The 27987-nt window shown below is 41.0% G+C and overlaps 1 protein-coding gene and 1 pseudogene across 2 annotated transcripts; both read right to left on the bottom strand.

The window, feature by feature from the left end:
• Positions 1-4372: 4372 nt before the first annotated feature.
• On the bottom strand, positions 4373-25225 carry LOC129777474 (transmembrane protein 131 homolog). 2 transcript variants are annotated; one of them, XM_055783746.1, is made up of 5 exons: positions 25013-25225; positions 22634-24889; positions 12019-14217; positions 11707-11952; positions 4373-6234 (listed from the first exon to the last, which is right to left on the bottom strand). In XM_055783746.1, the coding sequence occupies exons 2-5, from the start codon at positions 24665-24667 to the stop codon at positions 4852-4854; spliced, it is 5862 nt and encodes a 1953-aa protein (XP_055639721.1). In that variant the 5' UTR covers positions 24668-24889; positions 25013-25225; the 3' UTR covers positions 4373-4851. The 2 variants fall into 2 exon arrangements, with proteins under 2 accessions (XP_055639721.1, XP_055639720.1); XM_055783745.1 differs by having other exon boundaries at positions 11707-14217.
• LOC129780707 (U4 spliceosomal RNA) lies at positions 15727-15875 on the bottom strand (annotated as a pseudogene).
• Positions 25226-27987: the final 2762 nt, after the last annotated feature.

The raw sequence follows: 27987 nt of genomic DNA, 5'->3' as shown, positions 1-27987 counted from the left end.
TATAAAAATAATGATAATCTTATATAGATACACAGTTGCATGTTTACCCTTTGCGGTCGTATTCAATTTGGACATGGGTGTCATACTGGTCGGAATTATTTTTACTTGAAAGAGCAGTGATGCATAATTTGTATGATAATGAAAGATAAACAAGATTTTTTTCAATTCGTTGTGAACTCTAGATGTGTATTTACTGAATAATGTGTTTTAAAATGCTGTTTTATATAAAAAAAATATTCTAAAACTCTCGTTCGTGTGCCATCTTTCGACACAGTCTCTCAAAATAAGGTCCTGTTTTTTACTACAGTTCGACATGGTAAAAAAGGGTTTGGTGGCTGAGAACAGATATAGGAACGCGAAGATTTAATTTTTCACTTGCATTACTTTTTCCAAAAATGTACATTTGAAAAAAAAAAGAAATTGAAATTTGAGCAATTGAAAACAATTAATACATTACGTGTCACTTCTTTACAAAATCAACAACAAGTTTTTAATTCGTAGACCATCCTTAGTTTCCAATCAATCCAAACAACATATTCGGCCAAGCTACGGCATGTGAAAATTTGAATCTCGCTCCACGCAGAGGTAGCTGCTCGTTCAAGCTCAATAAGACTCGCATACTGCCTATTCTTCGTGTGATCAATCTACATAAGTTATCGATTGGAGTGAGAACTGGTAAAAAAGCAAGGTAGTCCAGAATCGAAGCCCCAGTCCTATAAACCATGTAAAAGACTTCCGACTTTAATTAAATGATGCTTGATTCTGTTGGAATAACACGGTGATTTCGATGCAAAACGGCAGCAAATGATTCAAGAATACTTCCTTGAACTCCTATTGACATTCTTTGTTTTGAAATGGCTTTGAACTTTTCAGTTCATTCGCCTCTAAATCCTTGAACTCCTAATTTCTTATTCGCGTGAGTGGAAAAGTCATTTGAAACAGTCCCTTGAAATTGAATAAGGGTGCAATCGAGGTGTTTACTTGATAATTTTTAATAAAAAAAAACTGGAATGTCCACGTGGACAACAGGGGGAGGGGGTCTGGTCAATGTCCACGCTTGTCCACAGAGGGGGAGGGGGAGTCTAAAATCGTGCTTTTTGTGTCAACGTGGTATGTGGATAGCCCCTTATCGACTCTGGTATCAAATACGAGCTAAAAAGTAGGGTGGCTTCCAGAATAAAACGAGAAACTTCATTCGCTGCGCAGAATAAAGGGAAGTGTTTGTCATGATGAGACGAAAATGAGATCGACTTGACAGATCGATTTGGAAGGATACAAAGAGTTTTCGGAGAGAGGCTCAACGATGGCATGGAGAAAATGGTCACTGTACAAAAATGACAAACAAAAAAAGACTCGAGGAGGAATCCGACATCGAAAACGGATTTGTTTGGTTACGGGCGTTATGTGAGATAGACGTTTGTACCGGCATTCGGTCGAAAAAAACAGGAGTAGATCCATCGACGAGCTCCCGGTTTACCAACACATGCTTTGACTTAATGGACCACTCCTATGTCCAACCATGAAAGACCAGCAATCTTTCTCTGGACAGGCTATTCAAAAACATGAATAAGGAACCCTTTCAACAATGTCAATATTCGCAAAAGAGGGAAGACCCACAGATCTACTTTTGCCACCAAGCAACAACTCCCTGAAACCCGTTTGGGTTTGAAAACTATAGAGTTACGTTTGAGGTACAAGGTTTTGAGCCTCAATGTCTCTTTGTCGACTGAACGAAGTGACATGATTATTACTTCATTCGAAAGATAAAATGTCTACGAGTTATATGCTTTGAAAGCAAACTATCGATAGAGTCGAATACACTGAAGAAATTGTAAGTCTCTATAATTCAAGACAACAACAACAAATGACTGAAACCACAAAACTCTATAAATATGGATACCTGTTTGAAATTTCATCTCAGTCATGAATGATATGCGGGTGATGCAAGACACGACTGCCAAAGCAAGATTGTCGTTCGCTTTGTGCACAACGTCGTCGAACAACTTGTATGTAGCGAAGGCAAAATATTCAGCAAGAGAAGCAATCATACAAAACTGGTGTAAAATGTATTCTCCGCTTTCTCATGTTTGCTCTCTACATAATACATTGCTTGTCACTAATTCTCAAACTCTTTTCCCCCTTTATGAGTGATATTATTTGTATACCATTTCCAATAGACAAAATATAAGTCGCCTCCAATCAGTCTACATTAATGTTGCACTCGCTCTTCATTCCTCACAACACCCACTTCCCGTTTAGGAAATTCGTTAAGTAAATATCGTTTTTCGGTGAGTGTCGAGCGGGAATTTTTTTTTTTTTTTTCTTTCTATATTATAGTGACTTTCAACACATTTCGGTTGGTTCGTCACTTTTACTTCCATTTTTGGAAGAATGTCGGGAGTGAGAATTGAACTCGTGATCTCTGCGTGAGAGGTATGGATGTTACCTCTACGCCAGATCGCCTCCACACGAGCGGGAATTGTCTTTCTTAAGATTCATTGTACCCCTAATAAATTGCCGAAAGACGTGATCATACATGACTGAAAAAAAAATCACAAAACAAAATGTATTTAATCGCAGTAATATATGTGATCGTCCATGAAAAAAGGGACCTAGTACGAGTTTTTTGACAAATTCACCTTTTCAGCGATTCGGGACCGGAAAACTCTGAAAAATCGTTTAAAATAACTCCGAAGTCTCTAAGTCGAATATTAACGCCGTAAATACAGTTTTCGTACAAGCCCGATAAAAATATTTATTTCGAAACGCATGAAAAAATTTACAAAATTTCATTTTCTTTTTCTAAGCGATCTGTTTGCTGTTTCTTTAGCATCAACGTTGGTTTTTCTTTTCAAACCACTTCGGCTCCTCTTCTGCTCATTTTCGATTTTTTTCCACTTTTCGAGAATCTGAAACCATTAAATCAATTTTTAGATAATAATTATTATGGGGTTGCTCACCTTCTTCACAGTAGTGATTGTGAGTTTTGCGGCAGCGGTAGCTGTTTTCTTCTTCCCGGAGCGCCAGATAATTTGTCTGCAGCGATGACATCTATTCGGTTTCTTCTTGGCGGCTGCCTTCTCCCTCGCTACTGACTCAATGACCACCAAACGTAAAGTGTTGGTTTTTTCAATGCCCAGCAATTCTCAAGCGGAAACATTTTTCGATGTTGATGCTTTCTTGGTCGCCTTCTTAGAGGTACCATTCTTCTCCCCGGTGGATTCCCTTTGGGCCTTAGGGGGAATATTTAACGAGCCCGACGCACCAATGCAGTTTGTTTGCACAAACTGCCTCTTGGTGACACCGAGCATCAGCCCTTTCATGATGAACGAAGTTAGCTTCGCCACAATAGCGATAACATGCTATATTTGCTGTACAATTATAACTTAGTGGATTTCCGAGCGGGTACCCGTACAGATTTGTCTGTGTGGTGATGAACGATGAAATCAACGTCAAAGCTGATTTCAATCAGCTCCCTTATCTGGAATTTTACGCCGTCTTAGAACGTGGAAAGATCAGCGACCATTCGAGACCAAAAAACCATCGGTTTTGGTAGGCCATTGGGAGTTGTTGACTAAAGAGCAAAAGCTCCATTTCTTCAAGCTCGATGAATCAACAAGATTGCATTAAAGAGTGTCTGCAGAAACGATTGCTGCCGTTTATCCATCACGAAAAAGATGCCCAGAAGTGACACGCGAAAAATAATATCAACATTGTACTAAAAGACTGCAATCGTCCAAACAGCCCAAAGAGCCCAGGTACTGAACAATCGTATAGAAAAACCTGAGAGAATTGAAAGGAACGTCAAATAAGAGAAAGATTTTGTAAAGATGTGGAAAATTTCCGGAACGATATCAGAAGCGATGAACAAGCAGAGAATAAAATGCACCAAAATCCTACATCAACACGGTCGTGTGACTGGACACCCTCTACTATAATTCCTAAGAAAGACTATTGATTTAAAGGAAGCCTAAAATTGGTAAATGCTGTAAACAAGCCATCACCATATCGCAGGACATTTTCGGACAGTTTCTACGCCTGAAAATTATGATAGAACTAGTATTTCTGTATTATTTTGTTCGTTTTAATTACTTTTTTGCTCAAGTGTCCTCTTATCATCATCATCAGCATGTTTTCCGTTAGCGTGTGGTTGTCATCATCGTGAAATGGTGTCTCAGTGTTCCTCTGTGTTCACCGAGGAATCGCGCCCTCATTTCCGGTTGTTTGTTTGTTTGTTTTTGTATTACTTTGTGTGTATGTAAATCGGGATCGGTTCACCAGCCAATAGATTCTGCTGTTATTGTTTACTTCATGTTTTAAATTATGTGTTTAATTTGCTCATCGATTAAGGATATTTCAAATACAGGATAAGTTGCAATGTACTTCCAATTGAATATTATTCATATTTTGCGCTGTTTCGTAAATTCAATTATATAATTTGCTCATTACGGCTCCACATCGGCGCTTGATCTACTCCACTTTTCGCTCCTGATATCAAACTTTCTGCTTGTTTGTCTATGGTATGAAATTCTATTGAAGCTTTAACACTAAGGAGCTTTCCATATAAGCAAATACGTAGGAATAGCGTTTGTGTGAAACGAAAAATGTTAATGAATTACAAAAAGAAAAAAAAAATATCAGCAATAATTCAAACTGATGAAAAAGATTAGTAACGAAAAATCGCCTTGTGATTCAATCAGCGCGCGTTAAAAAGAATGCGATGAATATAGTTCAAATGAAACAGAGAAAGAAAAAGAATGGTTGAGTATCTACGGTTCGATAAAACTAGTTCAAAGAGTAAAATTTAAGAAAATAGAACTGTTTTCCGTTCAATGTTTTAGCCATTACTGCCTACTTCTTCTCGTTCCAAGCATCGTTCCCGGTGTTTGCCGGTGCCCATATCGAACTCAAACGGAAAGGATCATATGCCGGAACCGAGGAAGAACTGCCGTTGACTCCGTTGACATTATCCTGTAGATCATGCAGCGCATTCTGTTGAGTAGGTTGCGGTTGCGGTTGCTGTTGTTGTTGCTGTTGCTGCTTTAGCTGCTGTTGAACCATCGTCATCTGTTGCATCTGAGCTTGAGCTAATAACGCAGAATTTGGGTTGGGCTTCACCGGTGAAAAGCCCGGCGGAGCACGAAGTGGCATTTGGGGAGGTCGACTGCTGCTTCCAGGGTTGAGCCAGTTATTTGTTAATCGCGAATTCATAGGCATAGCGGATGTAGTTGGGATATTTTGCTGATGCTGTGGGTTTGTCTGATTGGGGAACATCGACGGGATCGCCCACAGGGAACGCCAATCGATATGTGAAGGTGAACTGAGTTCTTCGGATTTTTGAATCATTTGCCAGAGGATTTGATTCGAATCCCAATCGCACTGATCCACCATAGCCATCGGCTGATTAACCGGGTCCATGTCACCGCAGCTTTTTAATCCGTGTGCACTGTTCAAACCTCCGAAAGCTAATTGATTCTGATTATCCATCCGTCCACTGTTGTTGGTAGAAGCAAAAGAATTATTTGCTGCCCGGAATTGCTCGTTACCGTTGTGATTGAAATCTGCGAATGTTTGCGAAAAATAACTGTCCGGATTTGATAGATCGCCACCACCAGTGGAAGCCGGTCTGTGCATAAGATTTCCAAAAGGTTCCCAACACTTCGGTGCTGCCAATGGCGACTTCTTAGCGGTTCCGATCGGACCAAGCTCCGAGCCAACATGAACACTGAGATCTTTATCCAACCCAACATAGCAGTCGTCTTTCGCTTTGCCGAACAGACTTGCAGCAACTTTTGGAGCCTCGTTCTTCTGAGATGACGCAGCAATTGAATTCATCGCGCCACTACCAAAACCGGTTCCTCCCAAAACATGATCCAAATTAGTGTTCAAATCGAATTTCAGCGGTTTCGGGCCAACAGCTAATGTTGTTCCGTGAGAGTTACCGGATTTTTCAGTGGTGGCCTGCGCTACAACATCGCTGAAACGAGCCCGATTTTCACCCCAAATGCTTGAAGGCGCCGTAATTTGACTCGTCGGTATATTATTACTGTGGAAAAAACTCATCGTATTGGCGTTGGTTCCACCGATTCCTGATTTGGATGAATTCGACGGGGGAAATTGTGCTTGCTGCGACTTGTGCGAATTTTTATGGTTCGAACCTTTTTTATTCTGATTGTTCAACTTACGTTCGCGACCAAGTGTTTTACCATATTTCCGCGGTTGCAAGGAATCGTTCTGAAAGAGAGATTCACCAAATTAGTGTATTGTATTTAACGACATCCCGAGGCGTCTCGTCCATATGTGCACCTCGTGCACTGTACAAACTAATATTTTAGAGAGAGAGAAAAAAGTAGCGCCCCTAGTATGCTTATAAGCACATACTCTAGTTCAATGGAAGAAACCTATGGAAAGTAAGAAAATCATACGGAACTTGGCTACCTCATGTACATGAGCGTTCTTGATTATAAAGAAGAACAAACGGCATAAAACGAGGACGCAAAATTTTGGTTTCAGTTCCTACCACTTTACTTTATTCTACGCTCCCTCAGTCCGCGCACTCTCGCTAGTGCACCACAATTAATAAACACGGATTGATAAAATTGTGTTGATGTTCTGGTTGAGGGAGTTTTCTAGTCTAGAAATATGAAAAAAAACAATTTTCTATAATCCTAGAAAGCACTTTTCGTGAATCCCATCCATTTCGAGTTATAAGCATTTTAGCGATGCGGTTCTAATCTAGTATGGTCTTGATGCAAAACTTCAAACGCGTTTTTTCTCGAAACTAGCGTACACGATATTTCAAGTTCTACTGAACCGATCTATGTCGAATTTATATGAATACAATGTATATGCATGTCTTTATGTGTATGCATGTCTTTATCGCATGAACCGTACGACTTTTAGAGCTTATCAAGCTTTGGGTGAAGCTGAGATATTGACAAGTTCTGCATCGCAAAATGTTTTTATGAGTAAGCTCTAAAAGACTTTCGAAGACAGTTTGTATGTAGAATTTAAAAAATAGAAATTAGAACAAAAAAAACAGTTTTTTAATGGTGGCCCTAACGCAACTTAGAAAAAAGCGCTATATCGGTTATTTCGAGAGATACCGAAAAACTTTGTTCTACAAAGATGTCTCAAATAACTGGGACTACACCATTATCGAACTATGTTTACCTCTATCTATACAGATAAGAAAGTTAGATTTTTAATTTCATCGAAAATTTTGGTCACCCTATTTTTAGCATCATAAAAATGAGCGCTCTATCATTGTAACAACTTTGTCGAAGACTTTTTTGTCTAGAGAATAAATGTCGAGCTCTAAATGCTAATTTCCACGTCAATGCATCTTCTGGACCATTGTGCAAATTGTGGGAATAAAGTGAACGGCAAAAAATTCATTTTTCAATTTAGCTTCGTTAGGTCCCTAATGCGATTGCATATTTCGGAATATAATTTCCATTGCTAAGTAGAAATGGAAAGTCTCATCATTCCCTATGCAGTTGGGAGAGTCTCTGGCAGCTTCATGTCAAGGCTTCGTTTTTGGACAACGGAGAAGAGTAAGAAGTCAACTTTTCGTACATAATGACGTGTTTTTTGACACTGAAGAAGCTTCCAGAAAATGGGTGGAAAACAAATCCCAACACAGGTCCGAAATTTAATTGTGCGTGACTTCCACCGTAACGAGTCTCAACGAAACATTGCTGAGAAGTATGGGGTAAGTCGGGTTGCGGTCCTGCTGGTCATCCGGAAACATCAGATGCTCGGCAGGGCGGCCGATCGCCCGGGAAAAGGACCGAAACGTACGACTGATGCAAGAACGGACACGCTAATCATCCCGAAAGTAAAGAAAAACACACGACAAACGACCAATCGGGCGATTAAAGAACGGTTGAAATATGACCTTTCCAATGGCACCATTCGGCGATGCTTGGTGGAACGGAATCTGAACGCCAAAAAGCGACCGATGATCAGCAACACCAACAAAAAAATGACTGCAGTTTGCGAGAGGCCATGTCAACAAGCCGCTGGAGTTCTGTAAGCGCGTTATTCGATCGGACGAGTCCAAGTTCGAGCTGTTCAACAAGAAAAGGTGACTCCGAGTATGGCGGAAGAGCGACGGGGGCCTCCAGGACCGGTATGTACAACCGACTATGAAGCATGGTGATGGAAGCATCATAGTGTGGGTCTATTTCTCGTGGGTTGGGGGGTCGTTGGAGGAAACTTAACGCAGATCAACGGAATTATGACTGCCGATGGTTACATCGACATTTTGTACAAAAATCTGGAAGAATCCATGCTGAAAAGGGGCTGGATGATAACTACAGCTTTCAGTAGAATAATGATCCGAAGCATATTGCGAAGAAAACAGCAGCATTCTTCTATTGACCCGGACCAAACTAATGGTGTGACCACCACAAAGCCCCAACTTGAAACTTTCAAGCGTATTTATAGATCCTTGTGATATCACCAATATTTTTAAATTTTTGTGATCTCCATAGTTTGCTTTCAGAAGAATCTTTTTTTTTGTGAATAAGTAACAAACATCACCCATACACCTAGTATTTTTCGAAAGTGCTTGTCATACCACTTCGTTCCACCAACAAAGTATTAACGCACAAATCCTTGCACCCAAACGTAATGCTCTCGTTTCCACAATTCAAAACTCACACCCCAATACAGATGCAAGAATGATGTGGTGCAAAAATAGAGTAGCACTCTCCACCAGACTGCATGCCTCCACCGAAACGAAATTACACCACTATGTACGTAATCTATTTACCATTCTTTCTTTGTCTCGATCAAAACAGCTGTGTCTCACATCAGTATTGAGAAAACCTGTTGTCAGCTAGTTGGAGCGAGATTGCGTCTTGATTAATGCTGATCATGGTTCAAATAGGACATTGGAAAGAGCCAATTTGAAAAACTGAACTGTACTCTCGGCCTTATGAAAAGCTATTTGAAAGACCTCGCTGTTGTCTGGTCGCTAACTGGATGACTAATAAACCGTGAATGATGTGATATAGTGAATAGCTTGTTTATATGCAATTAATTGAAAACGGGCCGACCTTATATTGTAATATTTTCTCTAACCACACTGTCCGTAGAACGAACGCTGCATTTGCTATTCATAATGCTCTGTTTTCTGATTTATAACCATTACTGAATGACATCAAACGACGTCCTACGTCAAAAAAAATTGTAACGATTTCTGAGGTTTTCGCTTCGCTGGTTTAAAATGAAGTAACACGGGATGGGCCAACCAGTAGGTTGAGTATAGCTGGTTTAGCCAATCCCTTAAAATTTTTAGATAAAGAAAACAATATTCGAGCACTAAATAACACGTTGAGTGCCAAGGTTTTATATCGACTCGATGGAAATTTTGAAACGTATTAGGGCCATCATTTCTTATAGTAATGAAAGGTATTTTCGTTTGAAAGGGAATGCTTATATGCTTATATTAGTTACCTTTATTATCATATGTTATACTGTCAGTCACCAGTGACTGACGCAGTCTGAGTGAAAACTCGGTGCCAGTCATCGGTCTATGTGGCAGTCAACGCATTAACCCCCATTTTGCAACTTTGAGTAAAAATTTTACTGAGTCGTTTTGATCACATGTGTCATTTGCAACAGAACTTCATTGGGTGTCCGCTTCAAAACTTTTACGCGCACCGATCATACGTCTTCATGTGGAATCTATTAAAGATACGGATTCCTGGCATACTTTATTGGAAACTGATCCAAACTCGTGCTTTGTGCTCCCTTGGCCGAGTGGTTAGCGTCATAACTAACATGCCGGGTGTTCGGGTTCGATTCCCGTTCTGGTCGGGGGAATTTTTCGTCAAAGAAATTTCCTCCGACTTGCACTGTGATCACGCGTATTCTAGAGCTTGCCACTCAAAATGCATTCAAGGCGTGTTATTTGGCATAGAAATCTCAACTAAGTACTAATAAGTAATACTACGTTGAGACGGCGAAGTTCCTCTAGGAACGTTAGTGCCATTGAAGAAGAAGAAGAAGAAGAAGATCCAAACTCGTGGGCGTTGTTCCTAGTGATAACATCCAACAACAAGGCATGCTATGCTAATTCATTGTTTGTTCGAGGTGTAATAAACTGGAACTCATTACCGCCCGCTGTGAAGCGTTCCCCATCGGAAGCAATTTTTAAGAGTGGCTCCATCAAATTTTGGAACCGAGTAAACTGAATTTATTTATAACTAGCTGACCCGGCAAACTCCGTCCCGCTCAAAATTTGTTTTTTGTTAACAATATCTTCAAACATTCACGTTTTCTTACTAAGCGCAAGTTCATGAGTCCAAACGCAGAACTGTTCATTGATTGATCTTCTAATCGATCCCGTTGAATTCATCTTTTACTATAAAATTCCTAGTACTTCCACCAAAACTCATGATTATAATATCAGATTATTTTCATACACAATTCGCGTTCAAGATTTTTCAACCACTTGCAAATGACATGTTTCTCCGTTACATGGAATAAATGTTTGAGGGGAAGGGAGAGGGGAAGAGTGTCTATTCACCATAAAAACGTTTTGTGCTCCCTAAAATTTTCACATGCTAAATTTGGCTCCATTTGCTTAATTAGTTTTCGAGTTATGCAGAAATTTGTTTTTTATTTGTATGGCAGCCTCCCCTAAGAGAGGGGAAGGAGTATCTGATCACCGTAAAAACATTCATTGTACCCTAAAACCTTCACATGCTGAATTCGGTTCGTTTGCTTGATTAATCTCGAGTAATGCAGAAATTTGTGTTTCATTTGTATAGCATACCCTCTCCCCCTAAGAGAGGGGGGAGGAATCTCTTACTACCATATAATCGTTTATTGCACCCTAAAACATCTATATGTTCAATTTGATTTCATTTGCTTGATTAATTCTCGAGTAATACAGAAATTTGTGTTTCATTTGTAAGGCAGCCCCTCACTAAAGAGAAGAATGGAGAGTGTATCCATCATAGAAACATTTATTGCACCTTAAAACCTCCACATGCCAATATGTGTATTATTTTTAAGGAACCCCCTCTCCATTCCAGAGAAGGGAGGGGTGTCATACCATCATAGAAACATTTTTCGTACCCAAAAACCCTCACATCCCAAATTTGGCTTCATTTGCTTTATTAGTTCTCGAGTTATGCAGAAATTTGTGTTCAATTTGTCTGGCAGCCTCCCCTTAGAGAGAGGGGAAGAGTGTCGAACCACCATAGAAACGTTTATCAATCCCTAAAATTTTTATATGCCCACTTTGATTCCATTTGCTTGATTAATTCTCGAGTTATGCAGAAATTAGTGTTTCATTTGTATGGCAGTATATATATATATATATATATATATATATATATATATATATATATATATATATATATATATATATATATATATATATATATATATATATATATATATATATATATATATATATATATATATATATATATATATATATATATATATATATAGATAGATAGAAAGAAAGATAGATAGAATGAATAGAATAATAGAGAATAGGTTAGATTATTATTATGTCTGCACCAAGTTCAAAACCGGAGGTAGCAAATTTTTCAAAAGATTTACTTCTGGATAATAAACAAAAACAAATTGTGGGTTGCTCACGCTCACCGTGTTGGTGCATAACTAGTCAATTTACCCTCGAGACGCCTCTAACGAAATTACAATCGCCATTTTACTCACCTTTCCACTTTGTTCATTGGGGAGGTGTCCGTTTTCCTTCGAGAGATATTCTCTCGATTTATCCGAATTTTTGTTGGAATATTTAACTGACTTTTCATTTCCCACATTTTTACTGCCATTTCGAGAGCCACCACCGCTGCTGCTGCTGCTGCTGTTGCTGCTGCTATTGATGTTATAAGAATCTTTCGGCTGTCCTGTCGTAGATGGTGGAATCGGAGACGGCACATTTCCGTGCTTGGATTGCATCTGAAAGTTAGTAATATTGTCGATTGATGTACGGAGTGAATGCGAAAATCCCTCGTAGCAACTGACCGGTAGGCTTTTGGTTTTTTTAACGTTCGATTTCGCGAATTGCTCTTGACAAGGCTGTAGCTGTTGTTGATTTAACGTAGCTTTAGACTGCTGCTGCTGTTGTTGCCGCTGTTGATGATGATCATTGTTAATACTCTGATTTTCGAGGAAGTTGTTCACATTGAGCGTTGAATTCGATTCTAGTTTTAAGTCACTGGGAGCATTTTTCTTCAAAGTATTCTCATGCTGCGGCTGATTTGCGGTTGCACTTTTAGGAGATTTAATCTCACTTGCCGATTGCTGAAGCGGTAGAGGCAGCGGCGGAGTTGTTTTGCTTGAAACCGCGGATCCGGAAGACGAGATCGACGCAGAAGATATCGTTGAAGACGTCTCCGAACTGTCAGTAGCAGTCGAACTACAATCCTCTTCCACTGAAGCTTTGCTTAGTTCTTTGGCGATACTATTGTTGCTGCTGCTGCTGCTGCTGCTGCTATTCGAGGTTGAAGTTCGTACAGGAGTTTCCTCCTTAGGAGGAGTAATAGAGCGACGATATTTCTGAGACCGTTTTTCTGGCTCAGGCGAAGCTTTACTTGTCGGTGACTCGATAGGCTTTGAGCTCGAATCACTTCCGAGTTTGGTGGTGAAATCATTCCAAGATTTGTTTAAACTAGTTGCGTTTCCATTCGGAATTTTAGCGTTTTGTTGCTTTGAAGAAGGCTTCTTTTTAGAATTGTTGTGATTATGACTGGTTTTGGAGTTATTGTTCAGACTTATTGTGTTTTTCTCTGCACTGTCATCCGCAGCCGCCTGACTCTCAAGAGCGATTTGTCGGAGATCCAGTGGTGGTTGGATGGGACCCCGATCCCTGGACATATTGAGAATATGATCATTGATAACGTTATTCGCGTCTAGGAAAGCTGTCACCAAAGTTCCAATGAAAACAACCGACAGCACGCAGATCAGAACGACTCGTAGCATCGGTTCGAACCAAGGTCGTTTCAAACTCAAGCCACACATTTCTAGCCCGTGTGCCGGAACCGTTCCCAGCAGTGTGAAATTCACCGGAGTATTTATGTTCGTATCGAAGTTCAGGGTCCTTGTCACTCTTGCCAAAGTGAAATCCGGAGAAAAGGCTATCTCGATTTTCTTACTCGCGTTCGGCAGCAGCTCAAATGGTGAGCAATCGAGAATCTTAAATCCATAGCCCTCACAAAGAATATCCTCCACTCGAATGCCAGATATAGTAATGGGAACTTCTCCGTAGTTCCGTGCCGTAAACGAACGCTTCGTCTGAATGTAAACTTCATTCTCCTCCACGTCGGGTTCTTGTAGTTTCGAGCACATCTTCAAATGTTTGTCGGTGATTTCAAATTGCAACGCCGTTGGTGAACCAGGTTTTCTGTTACCGAATTTGAACTGTGGCACGACGGCTTTCGCCTGTATCCAAACGGCATCGATCAATGTCAGATTGTTACGCATGTAGAATATCGTCGAGTATGTTCCGGGTTCTTTGGACGTAAACTTCACCGCTATCTTGAGAAACGATTGAGGCTTCACGTAATTCACATAGATATCGTCGTAATCAAATAGGAAAAAGGAAAATACGTTTTCCCCACTCAAACTACAGTTTGCGCACTTAGATAAAACCTCTTGCGGGATTGCGCTCACATCCTTACCCTGGACGTTAACGTCGTGAAGCACCAAATGAACGAACAAAATCTGATCCGACGGATTGTTGATCGTGATAAGTTTAACCGCTTCTTGGTCCACCTGCAGTGTCGGGAAGTGTATATTTTCCGTCAGAAGCTTCGGCCAGACCAGATCTACTGTAGCGTTAAACTCAAATTTCCGAATCGGTTCCGTTGTCAGCTGAAACCGAATGCTTTTCATCGATTGCTTCATCTCGGTGTACAGTCGCAGCTGCTGTTGCAGTTTTTCGCTGTCCAGCTTCCGATATTGCTCATAATTATCCAAAGTGGCCATCCATTTCACCCCGAACGGTTTGGAAAGCAGATCGAAGCTGCTGTAGCAGTCCGTCTTGCAGTACGCTTTCGGATCGAACACAAGCCGACCAATGTTGGCTACCGTGTTCGGATGTATCACTGGATGTCGGTTCTCCACAGCGTATTCTATTCCGTCTACATCGGTCTTGATGCCCTCCACGTGTATCTTGGATAGGAACGTTGAGTGCGCTGTCAGATTGAGCGAGCATAATTTTCCCTAGAGGGAGAGAGAGAGAAATACATCGAGAAAAAATAATTATTAGATGGGGAATATTCATATCGTTTCTCAGACGGGTGCTTATATTCTGGACGTGTATTCACAGCATGTTCTGTTTACTGGTCAAAAACATAACAGCAGGTCACTTGTTTACGTTTGCAGAGTTGTTTTCAAAATGCCACGAATCGAATTGGAAACTAAAAAAAAGTGTTGCTCATTTGGTAAACCGAGAATAACCGAGGGTATAACATACAATCAAATCGTAAAAAGACCGAAATTTGTGAAACGCATGACTGGTAAGTTCCCTGGAGGCTCTGCCAAGAATCCCAATGACTGCATTTTAATGGACGAGACAGATGCCCAAGAGAACTTCAGAACACTGCGAGGTCTACAGTTTTAGAGAGTGTGCCCACTACGGATACGACTGTCGCGGTGGAGAAGTTCGGCCAAAAGGTACTAGTCTAAATCTTTACTGATTCAAAATATGTTTGATTTTTTTTGTTTCAAATAAACTTAAGAACTGGAACTGGTGATCTCTAGGTGCAGCGGTATTGGAGGCTGCACCTACCAGTCGCCGGTCTGAACTCCTTCTCTTGACCGACCCGAGCGTTCAGATGACCAATGACGATTTTCATTATTATAATATGTCGTATTTTGAACAATGTAGAATTCTTCTTCGTCGTCATAAATGCTACCTAGATGGGGACTATGTCATTGGGACGTTGATGATGCTGATGTTGAAGAAGAGGCCTCGCATGCTCAGTCCGCACATTCTTCCGTTGATCGGCCACCAGCTATCACCCGTTTCTGCTTCTCCTCCATTACTATAAAAGCTGTACCCAGTTCGTGTGTGTTGTCGACGCTCTGGTAGATGGTATAACCACCTTGAAACGATAGCACAATCGAACATTTCCAGCACATCTCCTGAAGCACTACGATGTTGGAATTGCCGGATTCGAAAACTCACAAGAAAACTGGAACACTACAGTTCCATGTCTCGAGTTTCCAATCTCTAGTCCGTATTCTTTGGTCTAGACCGATTGTTCTGTCTCGAATTTCTCTGTGAATTTTCCTGTGCATTTTATTTTTTCGGATGGCTTGCAGGACCAGTACCAACCATCTGTCTCGCCATAGGATCGGAACCCCTGCCTCTGTTTAGAGTCCCGCACTGGCACGAGGAGAATGACGCTGTTTTGAGCCTCACCTCAATGGTGAACAGACGTTCGGAAAAGACCCATTTGCCTGTCAGCATACGATCAATATCACAGCAGGATTGGTTACCCGATTTTCATTATGGTTACTCGTACTCCAGTCGATACCACGGGGGGTAGCGATGAGAGTTACTGGGCAAGAAGCTGAGGAATGGATTCTACTACAGGCCTGCAGGTAAACAAAGTACCGATGGTACGCCTCGTCCAGTCGTTTACCAATGGGATGGTGTACCGATTGAAGATAGCACTCTATGACTTAAAGCAGTCGAGCCGAGTATGGAACTCGCAGCTCGATAGTGTTCTCCAGAAGTTCGGACTAATTCGTTATTCAGTAGATCGTTGTTCATACTGAATGACACGTGGACACAAGCTGATTTTTCTTTCAACTAGCAATAATCGCACCTCGGATGTACCTCATTGGTTACGATATCGCCACTGCGCAAAGCTGGAGATAAGCTGATATTTGTCACTATTTACGTTGATGATTTCTTGATCCTACCCAACAATCGGAATCTAAAACGAAAACTGAGTAAGTATTTGTACCAGCAGTTCAAGATGAAGGATCTCGGGGAAACCAAGTTCCGTTTGAGTATCCGGGTAACGATATATTGAGCAGAAAAAAACTGTGGCTCGATCAGCAAGCATACGTAGTGGAAATCATCGAACATTTTGGCATGACCGAAGCCTGTATCAACGCCTGCGGTCTAAGTGTACGATTGGGGAAATCGGTGAAACCAATGAATTCTTGAGAAGTAGAGGAAGTTCCTTCCAAGGAAACTGTCGAATATCAACGAAGATGGTGTATTCCAAATGTGGATCAACCTGGCTAGTTGGCTATAGTGACGCCGATCGATGAGGAGATCCAGCTAACCAAAAATCAAGAGGCGATGTGGTGGAACATCCTGCGGTCGCAGATACTCGAAGAGCAGCTCCCAGTGCCTCTCAACTGTGACAACTGTCGCACGAAGCATCCGCTATCATTTTGAGCACAATAGCCTATAGGCGCAGTTGTTCTACCTATCGACTTTTGAACAGCCGGCTGATAGTTTCACAAAGCTCCTAGTCTTTATGAAGCAAAAATGTTTTTGTCAGTTCGTAGGTGTCTTGGGTTTGTTAGGAATATTTATTTGATATCACAGCAACTGCTGATAATCCGAGCTTTTGACATAAGCTTTAATAAAGATTAATCGACGTGCTCTATTCGCGCTCTGCAAATCACAAAACCCCCATCCTCTTCAGGAGTTTCCAAGGTACAACTGCAACGTAGTAAGGATTTCACACCACTACCTAAATGAGTGAAAAATTTAAATGTTCCATGATCTTAAACAGAGTGTCGACACAACAACTGAAGAATGAAATCCTCGATATTCCCTGATTTTCCAGATATACGAGGGCGATCCGATAAGTACTTAGCCTCATCGCCCGATGGTGTCAGTATCGCAAGAGAGATTACTTATCGTGTAGCACATTCCTGTAGACGGCTACTATCTAAATTTCAGACGAATCGGACACGTAGTTTTGTTTTGACGGTGTGTGGAAGCAGGCTTGTCCGCGGGTTTTAGAAAAATGGGAAAAAATGGAAATCCACCGTCGCCACGGCCAAATTGGTCGATTTGTACCACGAACTGCTGCCTTATCCACCGTATTCTCCAGATTTGGCCGCGTGCGACTTTTTTTTTTGTTTCCAAACTTAAAAAATCACTCGCCGGGCAGAAATTTGAGTCGAATGAGGAGGTCGTCATGGCATCGGAGCGGAGCTTATTAAGATGGGCCCGGAGAAGCTGGCCATTTGTCTGCACCGGCTGATTGTGAGAATTTGGGATGCAGAACAACTGCCGGAGGAGTAGAAGGATGGGGTTGTCTGCCCGATATACAAAAAGGGCGACAAATGGGACTGTGAGAACTATCGTGCAATCACCGTCCTCAATGCTGTCTACAAAGTGCTATCCCAAATTATTTTCCGCCGACTATCACCAATTGCGAACAGATTTGTGGGAAGTTACCAAGCCGGCTTCGTTGAGAGCCGGTCAACGACGACCAAATTTTTACGTTGCGGCAGATCCTCCAAAAAGGCCGTGAATACATACTCCCACGCACCATCTGTTCATCGATTTCAAAGCAGCGTATGATGCCATCGACCGCGAAGAGCTATGGAAAATTATGGACGAGAACGGTTTTCCCGGGAAGCTGATAAGACTGATTAAAGCTACGATGAATGGTATGAAATGCTGTGTGCGAATTTCGGGTGGACTGTCGAGCTCATTCGTATCCTACAGGGAACTTCGGCAAGGTGATGGCCTCTCTTGCTTGCTATTCAACATAGCGTTACAGGGTGTTATGAACCGAGCAGATATAAACACGTGAAGCGCGATTTTCAACAAATCTAAGCAGTTCATCTGCTTTGCTGATGACATGGTTATTGTCGGCAGAACATTTGCGGCGGTGGCTGAAGCGCACACCAGACGAAAACGCAAAGCAGTGAAGACTGGATTTAAGATAAATGCGTCCAAAACGAAGTACACGCTGGCAGGCGGAACAGATGCCGACCGACGCCGCTTAGACATTAGTGTAACCATCGACGGCGATGAGTTCGAGGTTGTTGACGAGTTCGTCTACCTTGGCTCACTGGTGACGACGGACAATTACAACAGCCGCGAGATTCGGAGGCGTATTGTAAGCGGAAGTCGTGCCTACTATGGGCTTCGCAAGCAATTGCGGTCGAACAGACTGAGCCAAAGTACAAAGTGTACCCTAGGGTGCCAATGAATGAAAAAATCGACCCTAAAATTTCAAAAATTTACCCTATACAAAATGTTAACCACCTCGAAAAAACACCCTATGCCAAATTTCAGCTCAATCGGACTTAAGGGAGAGTGGCGCAAAGCGGTCAAAGTTAGTGTTTTTTGAGAATCGAAAAATCGCCCAAGGGGGGGATGAAGGAAATCAGGGTTTTCGATTTTTTTTTGATGCCAAATGTTTTAAAATTGCATGAAACGTCGAGATCTAGTGTCATCTCGAAAAAAAAATTTTTGTCAAAAATTGGCACTCTGGGTTTTTTTTCGGCACGCGAAACTAAAAGTATGGTTTAGGGTGCCAATAAAAATAGTTATCTCGATTCTTCATTCGGAACTTGCTACGTAATGTAGATTTGCACAATAATATACCCTATGCAAAATATTAACTCATTCGGACTTCATTTACTGGTGTCGCATACGTTAAAATTTGGGTTTTTTGAAAACCGAAAAATCACCGGAAATCGGGTTTAAAAAAAAAATTATACAAAATGTCTTAAAATTGCATTGAGATTTACAGTTATCTCAAACATTTTTTTTTCAAAAATCGATTTTTCAGACCAAGCACAAAAAAAAACATTTATTTTGACAAAAAAAAAATTACGAGATAACTGTAAATCTGTACAAGTAATGCAATTTTAAGACATTTGGCATCAAAAATTTTTGTTTTTAAAACCCTGATTTTCGGTGATTTTTGGTTTTTCAAAATCGAGATAACTATTTTTATTGGCACCCAAAACCATACTTTTCGTTTCGTATTCCGAAAAAAAAGTCGCAGAGTGCCGATTTTTGACAAAAAAAAAATTTCGAGATGACACTAGATCTCGATGTTTCATGCAATTTTTAAAATTTTTCGATTTTCAAAAACTCAAACTTTGACCGCTTTGCGCCACTCTCCCTTAAGTCCGATTAAGCTGATATTTTGCATAGGATGTTTTTTTTGAGGTGGTGAACATTTTTTATGGGGTAACTTTTTGAAACTCGAAATGACCATTTTCATTGGCACCCTAGTGTACACTGTACAAGACGCTTATTAGACCGGCTGTTCTCTACGGGTATGAAACGTGGACAATGCTCGAAGAGGACCTGCGAGTGCTCGGAGTTTTCGAAAGACGAGTACTAGGAACGATCTTCGACGGCGTGCACGAGAACGGAGTATGAAGGCGAAGAATGAATCATGAACTCGCACAGCTCTTCGGCGAACCCAGTATTCAAAAGGTGGTTAAAGCTGGACGGATACGGTGGGCAGGGCATGTTACAAGAATGCCGGACAACTACCCTGCGAGGATGGTGTTTGCCTCAAATCCGGTAGGTACAAGACGACCAGGAGCACAGCGAGCTAGATGGTTAGACCAGGTGGATCGAAATCTGGCGGCGAGTACGCGATGCCCAAGAAATTGGAGACCGGCAGCCCACAACCGAGTGAATTGGAGAAATATTGGGCCCTATTCTAGAAATCGAGGCCATAAGAATTTTGCTCGTTAACTCTATTTTACTATTATAGAAATCGAGCAATTCGATAGCACCGAGCGAGTGATAGCTATCGATGCAAGTGTCAGAACTTTTCGAGTTGTTTGGTTCACTTGTTGCATATCTTCAGAGAATTATTTTGTTTTGGTTTTCGTCCCTGATATTTTTCTTTGGGAAACATTTCAGAAACGACTCGTTGAACCAATGAAAGAGAATGTAAACATTGCTCGAAATATTTGTGGTGGCAGTTCAAATAGAATCCCGGTTAAGGAAAAGTAGGAGGAATTCAGTGAGGAGCTTAATGCAATGAGACCATCAATGCGTCTTGGTTCAGAATGGCAGAAAGTAAGTGTTTCTTCTACGATACATATAACTTCATAAGTAGATTTTATCATATTCTTTGAATTACTATCAACCGAACTTTCCTATCTAAAAATTGCTTATTCCTGCTAGCGTACATTAGTACGTGTTACTTTTATCAGCAATTTTCTTTTTTATTACTGTACTATATCAAACTTTCTATACCATATGCTAAAGCTGAAATGTCTTGCAAAACAATAATGATCTTTTTAAATTACAGATTTGGATTGACATGAGGTGAAAGGTAAAGAAAACACTAGCACACAACAAGCGAGAATTTAGGGCCACATGTGGTAGCCCAATACAATAAAGCTATTGACGCCGCTACAACAAGAAATCGACGCTAAAAGGGAATTACGTGCAAAAAAAAGGTGGTATTCATGTGTGACCCCTTACGGAATTCCATAGATCGCAGTTGTGAAAATACATGAAAAAAATCATTTTCTAATAATTATATTTTTTGTAAAGCAAATTGTTCCATGATGTCGTTTTTATTACACATCCATGCATGCATTACGCCTATTAAGCTTCATTCGTGGAGGGAATATCAGTTTTCTCCAAAACATAACCATATTAACACTTTTGGGAATATAGATATTTATAATTTTCATAGCAGATGTCTCAAAAAAAGAATTGGTATCCTTTCTATAGTGCTTTATGAAACATTTCAAATTCTTTTCAAAATATTTCAGCACCGCCACTGACATTCGAGCAGAGTAACGAATCGAGCTGTTTCCCCCGATTTCTATAATTCCAGATTTTACTCGGCGTGATAGTGATAGTGATTGTGTCGAATCCTCGATTCGATTTCTATAATAGGGCCCATTGTTCATCAGGCCTTGTCATAAGACGGAAAGCCAGTTAAATAGTTAAATAGAGGGGGTCATCGTTGCCACGTAGGCCTCGTGGCAGACCTCGAGAAAACGCATTTTTCAGATGGATTAATGAAGTTGTAGCATCGCTGGGTCAAGTGTTTCGAACTAAAAGGAGCAAGCAAACCATTTGTCATGACAATTGTCATGCGAAAATGCGAAAACAGAATAGAAACTGAGAGAGGTTGGCGTCGACATCATGCCTCATACCGTATGTTTCTATTCTGTTTTCGCATTTACGCATGACAATTGTCATGACAAATGGTTTGCTTGAAAAGGAGACTATGTTGAGAAATAAATCGCCACTTTTCCAAAATTTTTGTGTTTTTTTTTTGTAGGCTAAGAACTTGTCGGACTGCCCTCGTATAGCTACTCTATTCAATTGACACTTATATATTGAGTTGAAAACTGTGAACCCTACCAGCGGATTTATCCTTTTTACCGAGTGAACCTTGCCACTACAGTACCAAGTGTTTTGGCTCAGTCATTTTACCACGAATGTAAGCGTTGTCAGTCCATTCGATGTTTGATCGTTGTACGAAATTCAGGTAAAATAACGCACTACTATACCTTCTATCTATATAAATAAAAATGGTTCGCCAAATATGTTGGTAAACGCGAAATCGAGAAAGGGGTCGTCCGATTTGGGCCATCTTTATTTGGTTGTATTTGTCTCTGCCCGTAATTCCATGTTATGGTGAGAAAAAAAATTGAAATTTTTGAAAAAAGTAAAAAAAAATAATTTCCATATGTTTTACAATGACTTTGTTGTTATTCCAATTGGATTTCGCGTTTGCGAAATTAAGCTTCGTATTCCGTTGGTGTGAAGTGGAAATGGCAACGCGCTTGAAAAAAAAATAAATGAAAATTTACTTTTCTGTATTATTTTCGCTAGTGAATCAAGAATCTTGAGTGAAAATTGTGTCTGAAAATCAATTTATATAATGACGAGTTTTGGTAGGAGTCTGTTTATGGTGAATGTTCGAAAGAATTGATATAAAAAAAACAATTTCGGGCGGGACGAAGTTCGCCGGGTCAGCTAGTCCTTGAATAAAACCAAAGCGAAAAATTTTCAAAACAAACAACTGGATGCACTATCTGAAATTGTCACTGGCCGACCGATTTCAACTTGAGGAAAAACGACCGGAATGGGAGAATAGACATAACAGGATAATTTTGCAACATGGCAACGCCAGAACACATTTTCATGGATCTGTTAAAAATTATCTAGAATGAGTGAACTGGGAGGTTCTATCCCACCTGCCATAGTCCCCAAAAAAGGACTTCTCAAATCACTATTTGCTACGATCACGAGCGATCATTTCTACGCTATTTCACTTTTATGAAGAAAAAAATCCGTAACGTCACACTTGTAACGTAATGTAACTTTTTTTTTATTTTGCAACGCAATCAATAGAATTGCCAAATCAATTGATGGTAAAATCATTAAACCCCATCAAGACTCTAGAAACTACATATTTATAGAAAAAATCTAAATCAGAATAGAGTGCAATGTTCTTTACCAGAACACCAACAACGAGAACGAGAAATGTAAGGAAAAAATATCCTAATAAAAATATCTACATTCAGTGTAGTACAAACATGTTTGTTCACATCGCATCGAATATAATCATTTCATAAATTCCTACGGACACACAAAGCGATTCTTCACAACCGCAAGCCACATGCGACCCCAATAGATGATACTCACCGGAAAGCAGTTATCAAAGTGCAGCAGCTCCCGGTTCAAATCCAACTTTCCGACTGCTGTTGTGAAGCTAATAGGCGTAACAATTTCCTCGTAGTCCGTTGTTATACTGAACGTGCCCTGATAGCTATCAGTGGTACTCGACTGGACGCTCACCTGAAAGACGATCCAATGGCTCGGCTGAAGCGTGTGACAGAACGCAATATTTTCATTGTAATATGGCCCACATTCTCGCAGAATAACCGTTATGGTGGGAGCACCGGAGCTACCCGAGGTGATCGCACCCTTCCAGTGACGGATTGGAACTTCAACCGGATTTGCGTTGAAAAATGCAACGTGCGTTTCGCCGATTGTTGAAATAGGCAGGATCCCAAAGTTAAGCTCGCGTTCATCCAGATCGAGCTGTTCATAATCCACCGTAGGGCGAGTGATGGTTATCGAGTAGGGTAATATACGTTTCAGCTTTCCAGTGTAACTATAAACGGGGAGATCATATTGCGTAACGTTTGTCAACAAACGAATATATGTTGCGACGGATCGATTCGAACTGTTTGAAAGTATCCGTGATATGTGGAGAAGCGTTTCCTCCTGATCCGGCTGTACGATTCTAGGCCGAAAACCTTCGATTCGAAAATTTCTCGAACAATCCTCAGGTACGGTGATGTTGGAGATTGATAATGGCACATTGTATTTATTTCGGATTACCAGCGGTCGAGGCACTTCGAGCTGTTCTGAATTATTGCTGGATGATGAGAATTTGAGTGCATCCGCGTTATGCTTCAAACTGCCTTTGAGAACCTGCCCGACGAAAGGTATTACATAAGAGCGAACTTCCTGAGAATCATCATCCTCTAGGACGTAATGAATGGCAAACTCTCCACTGATCATCTGGAAATCTGACAATCTGATTATTTTCGCCCAGTCAATTTCGACGTTCATCACAAGGTGAGCGTTAAATGGTAGTATGTGAAGTTGAAAGCAATATAGCGACTCAACATATTTAGTGGTTATGCCCCAGGAGCGAATGTTTACTGGGCGATTTCCAGAATTGGTCAAGTCCAAGCTTAGCTTAGTTACGTTCTCATTTGTCGCACCGGTGCCTAGATCAACAAAAGGCATCTTGGAATAAATTCCCGTCTCTTTGACAATTTCAATCTCGATCGGAACCACCAACATCTTATCTATTAGTGTTGGCTCATCGCTTCCACCGGAGATTTTTATTCTCACGTAAGCCGTGTGGTTACCGGCCGTTTTACCGTGGAATCGTACCCTGATCACACTTCTTGTGCTGTGCGGTGGAATCTCCCACAAAGCCTGTGGGCCCTCTTGTGCCCCGCTGGGCAGTTCCAACTGAAAATTACCACCACTACTATAAATCTCTATGATCTGTAGGGTAGTATCGTGTGGATTGTGAAGAGTAATCTCTGGTGTAAGGGTGGCATTTAATGGTGCTTTAAGACCCACCAATGGCCGCAATCTGTAGGGACACTCGGTGCCTTCTCCCTTGACTTGATACTGCAGCAGCCCGAATGATGTATGGATTTCGATCGACCCGGCCGTGGCTCCCAGCTGACGAGGCAGAAACACCACATTAAATGTAGTGTTTCCTTCCGGTGGAATAACTATATCCTTAAAGTAAGAGCTATAAAAGTCCGGCGTGCTGCCGGATATAGAGCCCAGGTAAACGCTCCGGCTCTTGTGTTTGTTGATAAGGATAACCACCTGGTTGTGCGGATCGCCGATTGAGCGCTCAAGGAAATCCAGTAAGCTCGGCTGGAAGATTAAATTCCCCACCAGCTCGGGACTTGTTTTCTCCACTCCTATTGTTCTGGCGACACCTCCGTGCCGATGGAACATTTCCTCCATTAAATTCTGCGAAGATGGTGAGAACATTTCCTCCGCTCCGAAGCTGAGCTGATCGCTTTGTTGATGTTGTTGCGGAGATTGTGACCGAACCTGTACTTCCAACTGAAGAAGGACCACTAGTAGACTGAACACATGTACTCTCCGCTTCTTGCAGGCCATGTTTCCAAACATTGTTATACTCTCAGTTCCGTATCCGCGATACCTTCCGTTTCACTGTCCGCCAATGTTAATGATGATCGCTTTGTTTTAACGCCGGAGGAAAACTAGTATCCGACACATTTTCGGAGTGTCAACTTTCAGTATTCCTCAAAACACCCAATCGAATACTAAAAATAAGGTCCTTCACTTTTCGACACAAATGTCTCCCGCTGCTATTTGTTGTGGAAGAGAGAGCTTCGAATGTGCAAAAAGAGAGTAAAAGAAAAAGAAAACGTCATGAGCACCACATACAATAAGAAAAAAAAAGTCCTCCAAACACACGCGACGATCTGGACAAATCCAGCACATTTTACCTACCTTTCGGTTAGCTCCCAATGTGTCCGACAATGAACTAGATGGGCTCAAGTGAAAACTCAATACACCTCCGACGAAATGATGCAAATATAATCCACTTTTGTTGTGATCCCGCAAAAAATCCTCTATTTTTTCGCTGCTACTAGCAGGAGCAAAATATCCGTCAGTATCTTATCGCTGCTGCTTTTTTCCTTTGACTTCTTGCTTTTCTCTCTCGCTCTCGTTCGCGTGATCTCGTGCAAGTGCCAAAACGATGCAACGAACTCACAAACACGAAACAACTCGCTCTGTTGCGTGTGGTCAGTGTAGGGGGGCTCCTCGATGGGCGAGATTTATTAGTTCACCAAGCGTAATATATGATACGGCCAAGAGAATATATTCATTTCTAAACGTTTTTAGTAACTTGCAAATAAGTATTTGATCCTATTATAAGTATAGTAAAACAATTTCATAAAAATAGTTAGGTTGTATTTATTTTTCGTTTTATTCTGCTCGTATGAAGAGCAACAGAATATTCATAGAACATTTTATTACACAACTTCGTGCACCCCCAGATGTCCGTTGTGTTTCTACCAACACATTCAAAGAACACGATTTGTCAAAACAAAGTCGATGTCTGGTGGCGACCAATATAAGTGAAGTGGAAGGTAAAACGTAATGTCAGAATTGCCGTTCGGACGTATCCCGTAACTTTGAACTTATTTACATAGATGGTATCCAATCAACACTAAACATTGACTACAGTTTCGCCGGCACGGTTGATTGCCGTTATGAACCAGCACATAAAAAACAAAGCTGCAAATTATACGCCAGTGGCGGTACCACGATCAAAGCATTCCTTGAATCACATTAGCCGAGCCAGCTGGCGGAAGCATATGCATAAAGGTTACTAGGTTACAATTCTCAACGACAACTGTTTATTTATTATACTGCTTCAAATACCTTCGACGAAATCAAATGTAACCATATCAACGTAAGTAATAACAAAAACAAATCCAAACTTTTCGTCTTGCCATTCCTCATACGTCTTTTCTAAATAGTGTAAATTACGAGCCACCTGTTAACTCCACCATCTTGGTGGCGACCAAGACGGGTCTATTGAACTAGGTGAAGCCGTTTCGTCAATAAGTTGGTTGGTTGAGCGGTATATGAAAACAGTACGGAAGAAAGCAGAAGGGGAATTATTTGCTTGTAGCGTGAAAGAGACAGACTGATCACGAGCGAGCTTCGGCACTAGCGTATTGTGTTTTGATGGCTGAAGAGTGGTTTTATCAAGTTGGCCCACCTCAGGATATACTTCTAGGCGCCTAGACGTAAACAAGCGATGAAAATGTGGACACTTTTTAGTCAGTGAATTGTCTGGAGTTCCACTACTGTGGACGCTACCCTTAACTAGTAAACGAAGCTTAATGCCGTCAACGCGGATTGTTTCGTTGTTTTAAGCTTGTAGCAAACCTGCTATGTTTTAACCCTCCAACACTCGCGCGCAAAATCATAAGGCTACACTGAGAGAAATAATTAGTAAATATAACAAATTTTTTGGTAAATACTACCAATCTATAGTCATTTTCGACCGTACTAATAAACACATATGTCAAGCAGAACCATGATTCGGAAGCCCAATATCGGCTACATTTTCTCGCCGAAAATGCACGTATCAGAATTATATCCTTATTATACCTCCGTATTGCCTTATGGGAACAATGAAAATGGTTAATACGCGCTTTTCTCACCAATTTTCAGATATGACAATATCCACTAATGTTATCGAGTAAAATATACTAAACTCTGGTAGGGATGCGGGTTTGTTGACAATATGTACAAAAAATTTGTACATTCTACTAATTTTGCATTACCAAATGTATTTAGTAGTTTTCGACCGAGGATTTTTCTAAGGGTAGGCGCAAATTGAGACGCGTATGGCGCGAGTAACTTGGCGCGATGTAGCGCCTGTCTTTGTGGCTCATGGAAACAGATGGAACGGCGCATATTGGTCAGATGACGCGAGATGGAGGAGCGCTCGTGAGACATGTCTCGCTCGACGCTGTGGCTGAGCCACAGTTTCTGGTGCTGCTCATGCTGGTTGTGTTGGCGCCGTGAGTCTGATACTGTATGGTTGTACCGGTCGGAAGGTTGTGTTAATAAATAAATATATCGCGCAACTCTGTGTGAATCAGACATTGTATGCGAGTGGCACGTCATTTACACCAAACTGCGACTCAATATGCGCTCCACCACGCTACGTTTGTGGCACGAATGAGTCGTGTTCGCTTACGAGCGCTATACGCTTCTCAATTTGCCCCTAGCCTAACTCGTATACACGTGCACGGCGTCACAGACCGAAAGTTGAACTTGTCTGTAATATTGCTATTGTGTACTTTTTATGCGTTACTGGTATTTGTGAAATTGAATGAAAAAACTATACAATATATAGTTTCTTCAGTTTTAATAGTCATCTTATTCAGCCTTCTCAAAACTTGTTATTCTTCGATAGTCTAACACAAATAAGGAACTGTCCTCTTACCACGTGGACAACTTTAGAGAGGTAAGGGGTACGATAATGCCCGCGCTTGTCCACGATGAGGGGGGTGGGTGTACAGATAATGGGCCTGATTCTCGAATACACTTCACGGTGGAAACGAAATAAACGGCACGCCATTGAACTACGTTTTACGAGTTAGTGAAGTGTCGAAGATAATAATGAGTTTTTAGGTAGAATGTGCACTTTTCAAATCAAAATTCATTAATGAAAATTAACTTCTTCGAATCAGACTGGTGTTCAATGTGAATGGAAAACTTTGTTTCCATGTTGTGGTATAATAATCTCATACAAAAATTTTATCTGAAGATAAATTGATATTATAATGATAAGTATAGTGGGAAACTAATCTCGTATCCAGATGTCGACACCGTACCGTTGTCATCGTGGATACGTTTCATTCCGTTTCCACCGTGAAGTGTATTCGAAGCGTATTCGA

The sequence above is a fragment of the Toxorhynchites rutilus genome, chromosome 3, assembly GCF_029784135.1.
Source record: "Toxorhynchites rutilus septentrionalis strain SRP chromosome 3, ASM2978413v1, whole genome shotgun sequence".
In the NCBI taxonomy this organism is placed as follows: Eukaryota; Metazoa; Arthropoda; class Insecta; order Diptera; family Culicidae; genus Toxorhynchites; species Toxorhynchites rutilus.
Note: the sequence above shows the minus strand (reverse complement) of the source record. Positions and strands in the feature narration are given on the sequence as shown.

Excerpts from the sequence above, each read along its gene's own strand:
- LOC129777474 (XM_055783745.1), bottom strand. The coding sequence starts at position 24,667 with ATGTTTGGAAACATGGCCTGCAAGAAGCGGAGAGTACATGTGTTCAGT. Across the intron at positions 14,218-22,633 it reads ACTTTGATAACTGCTTTCCG|GGAAAATTATGCTCGCTCAA; the intron begins GTGAGTATCATC and ends CTCTCCCTCTAG. Across the intron at positions 6,235-11,706 it reads CCAATGAACAAAGTGGAAAG|AACGATTCCTTGCAACCGCG; the intron begins GTGAGTAAAATG and ends TCTCTCTTTCAG.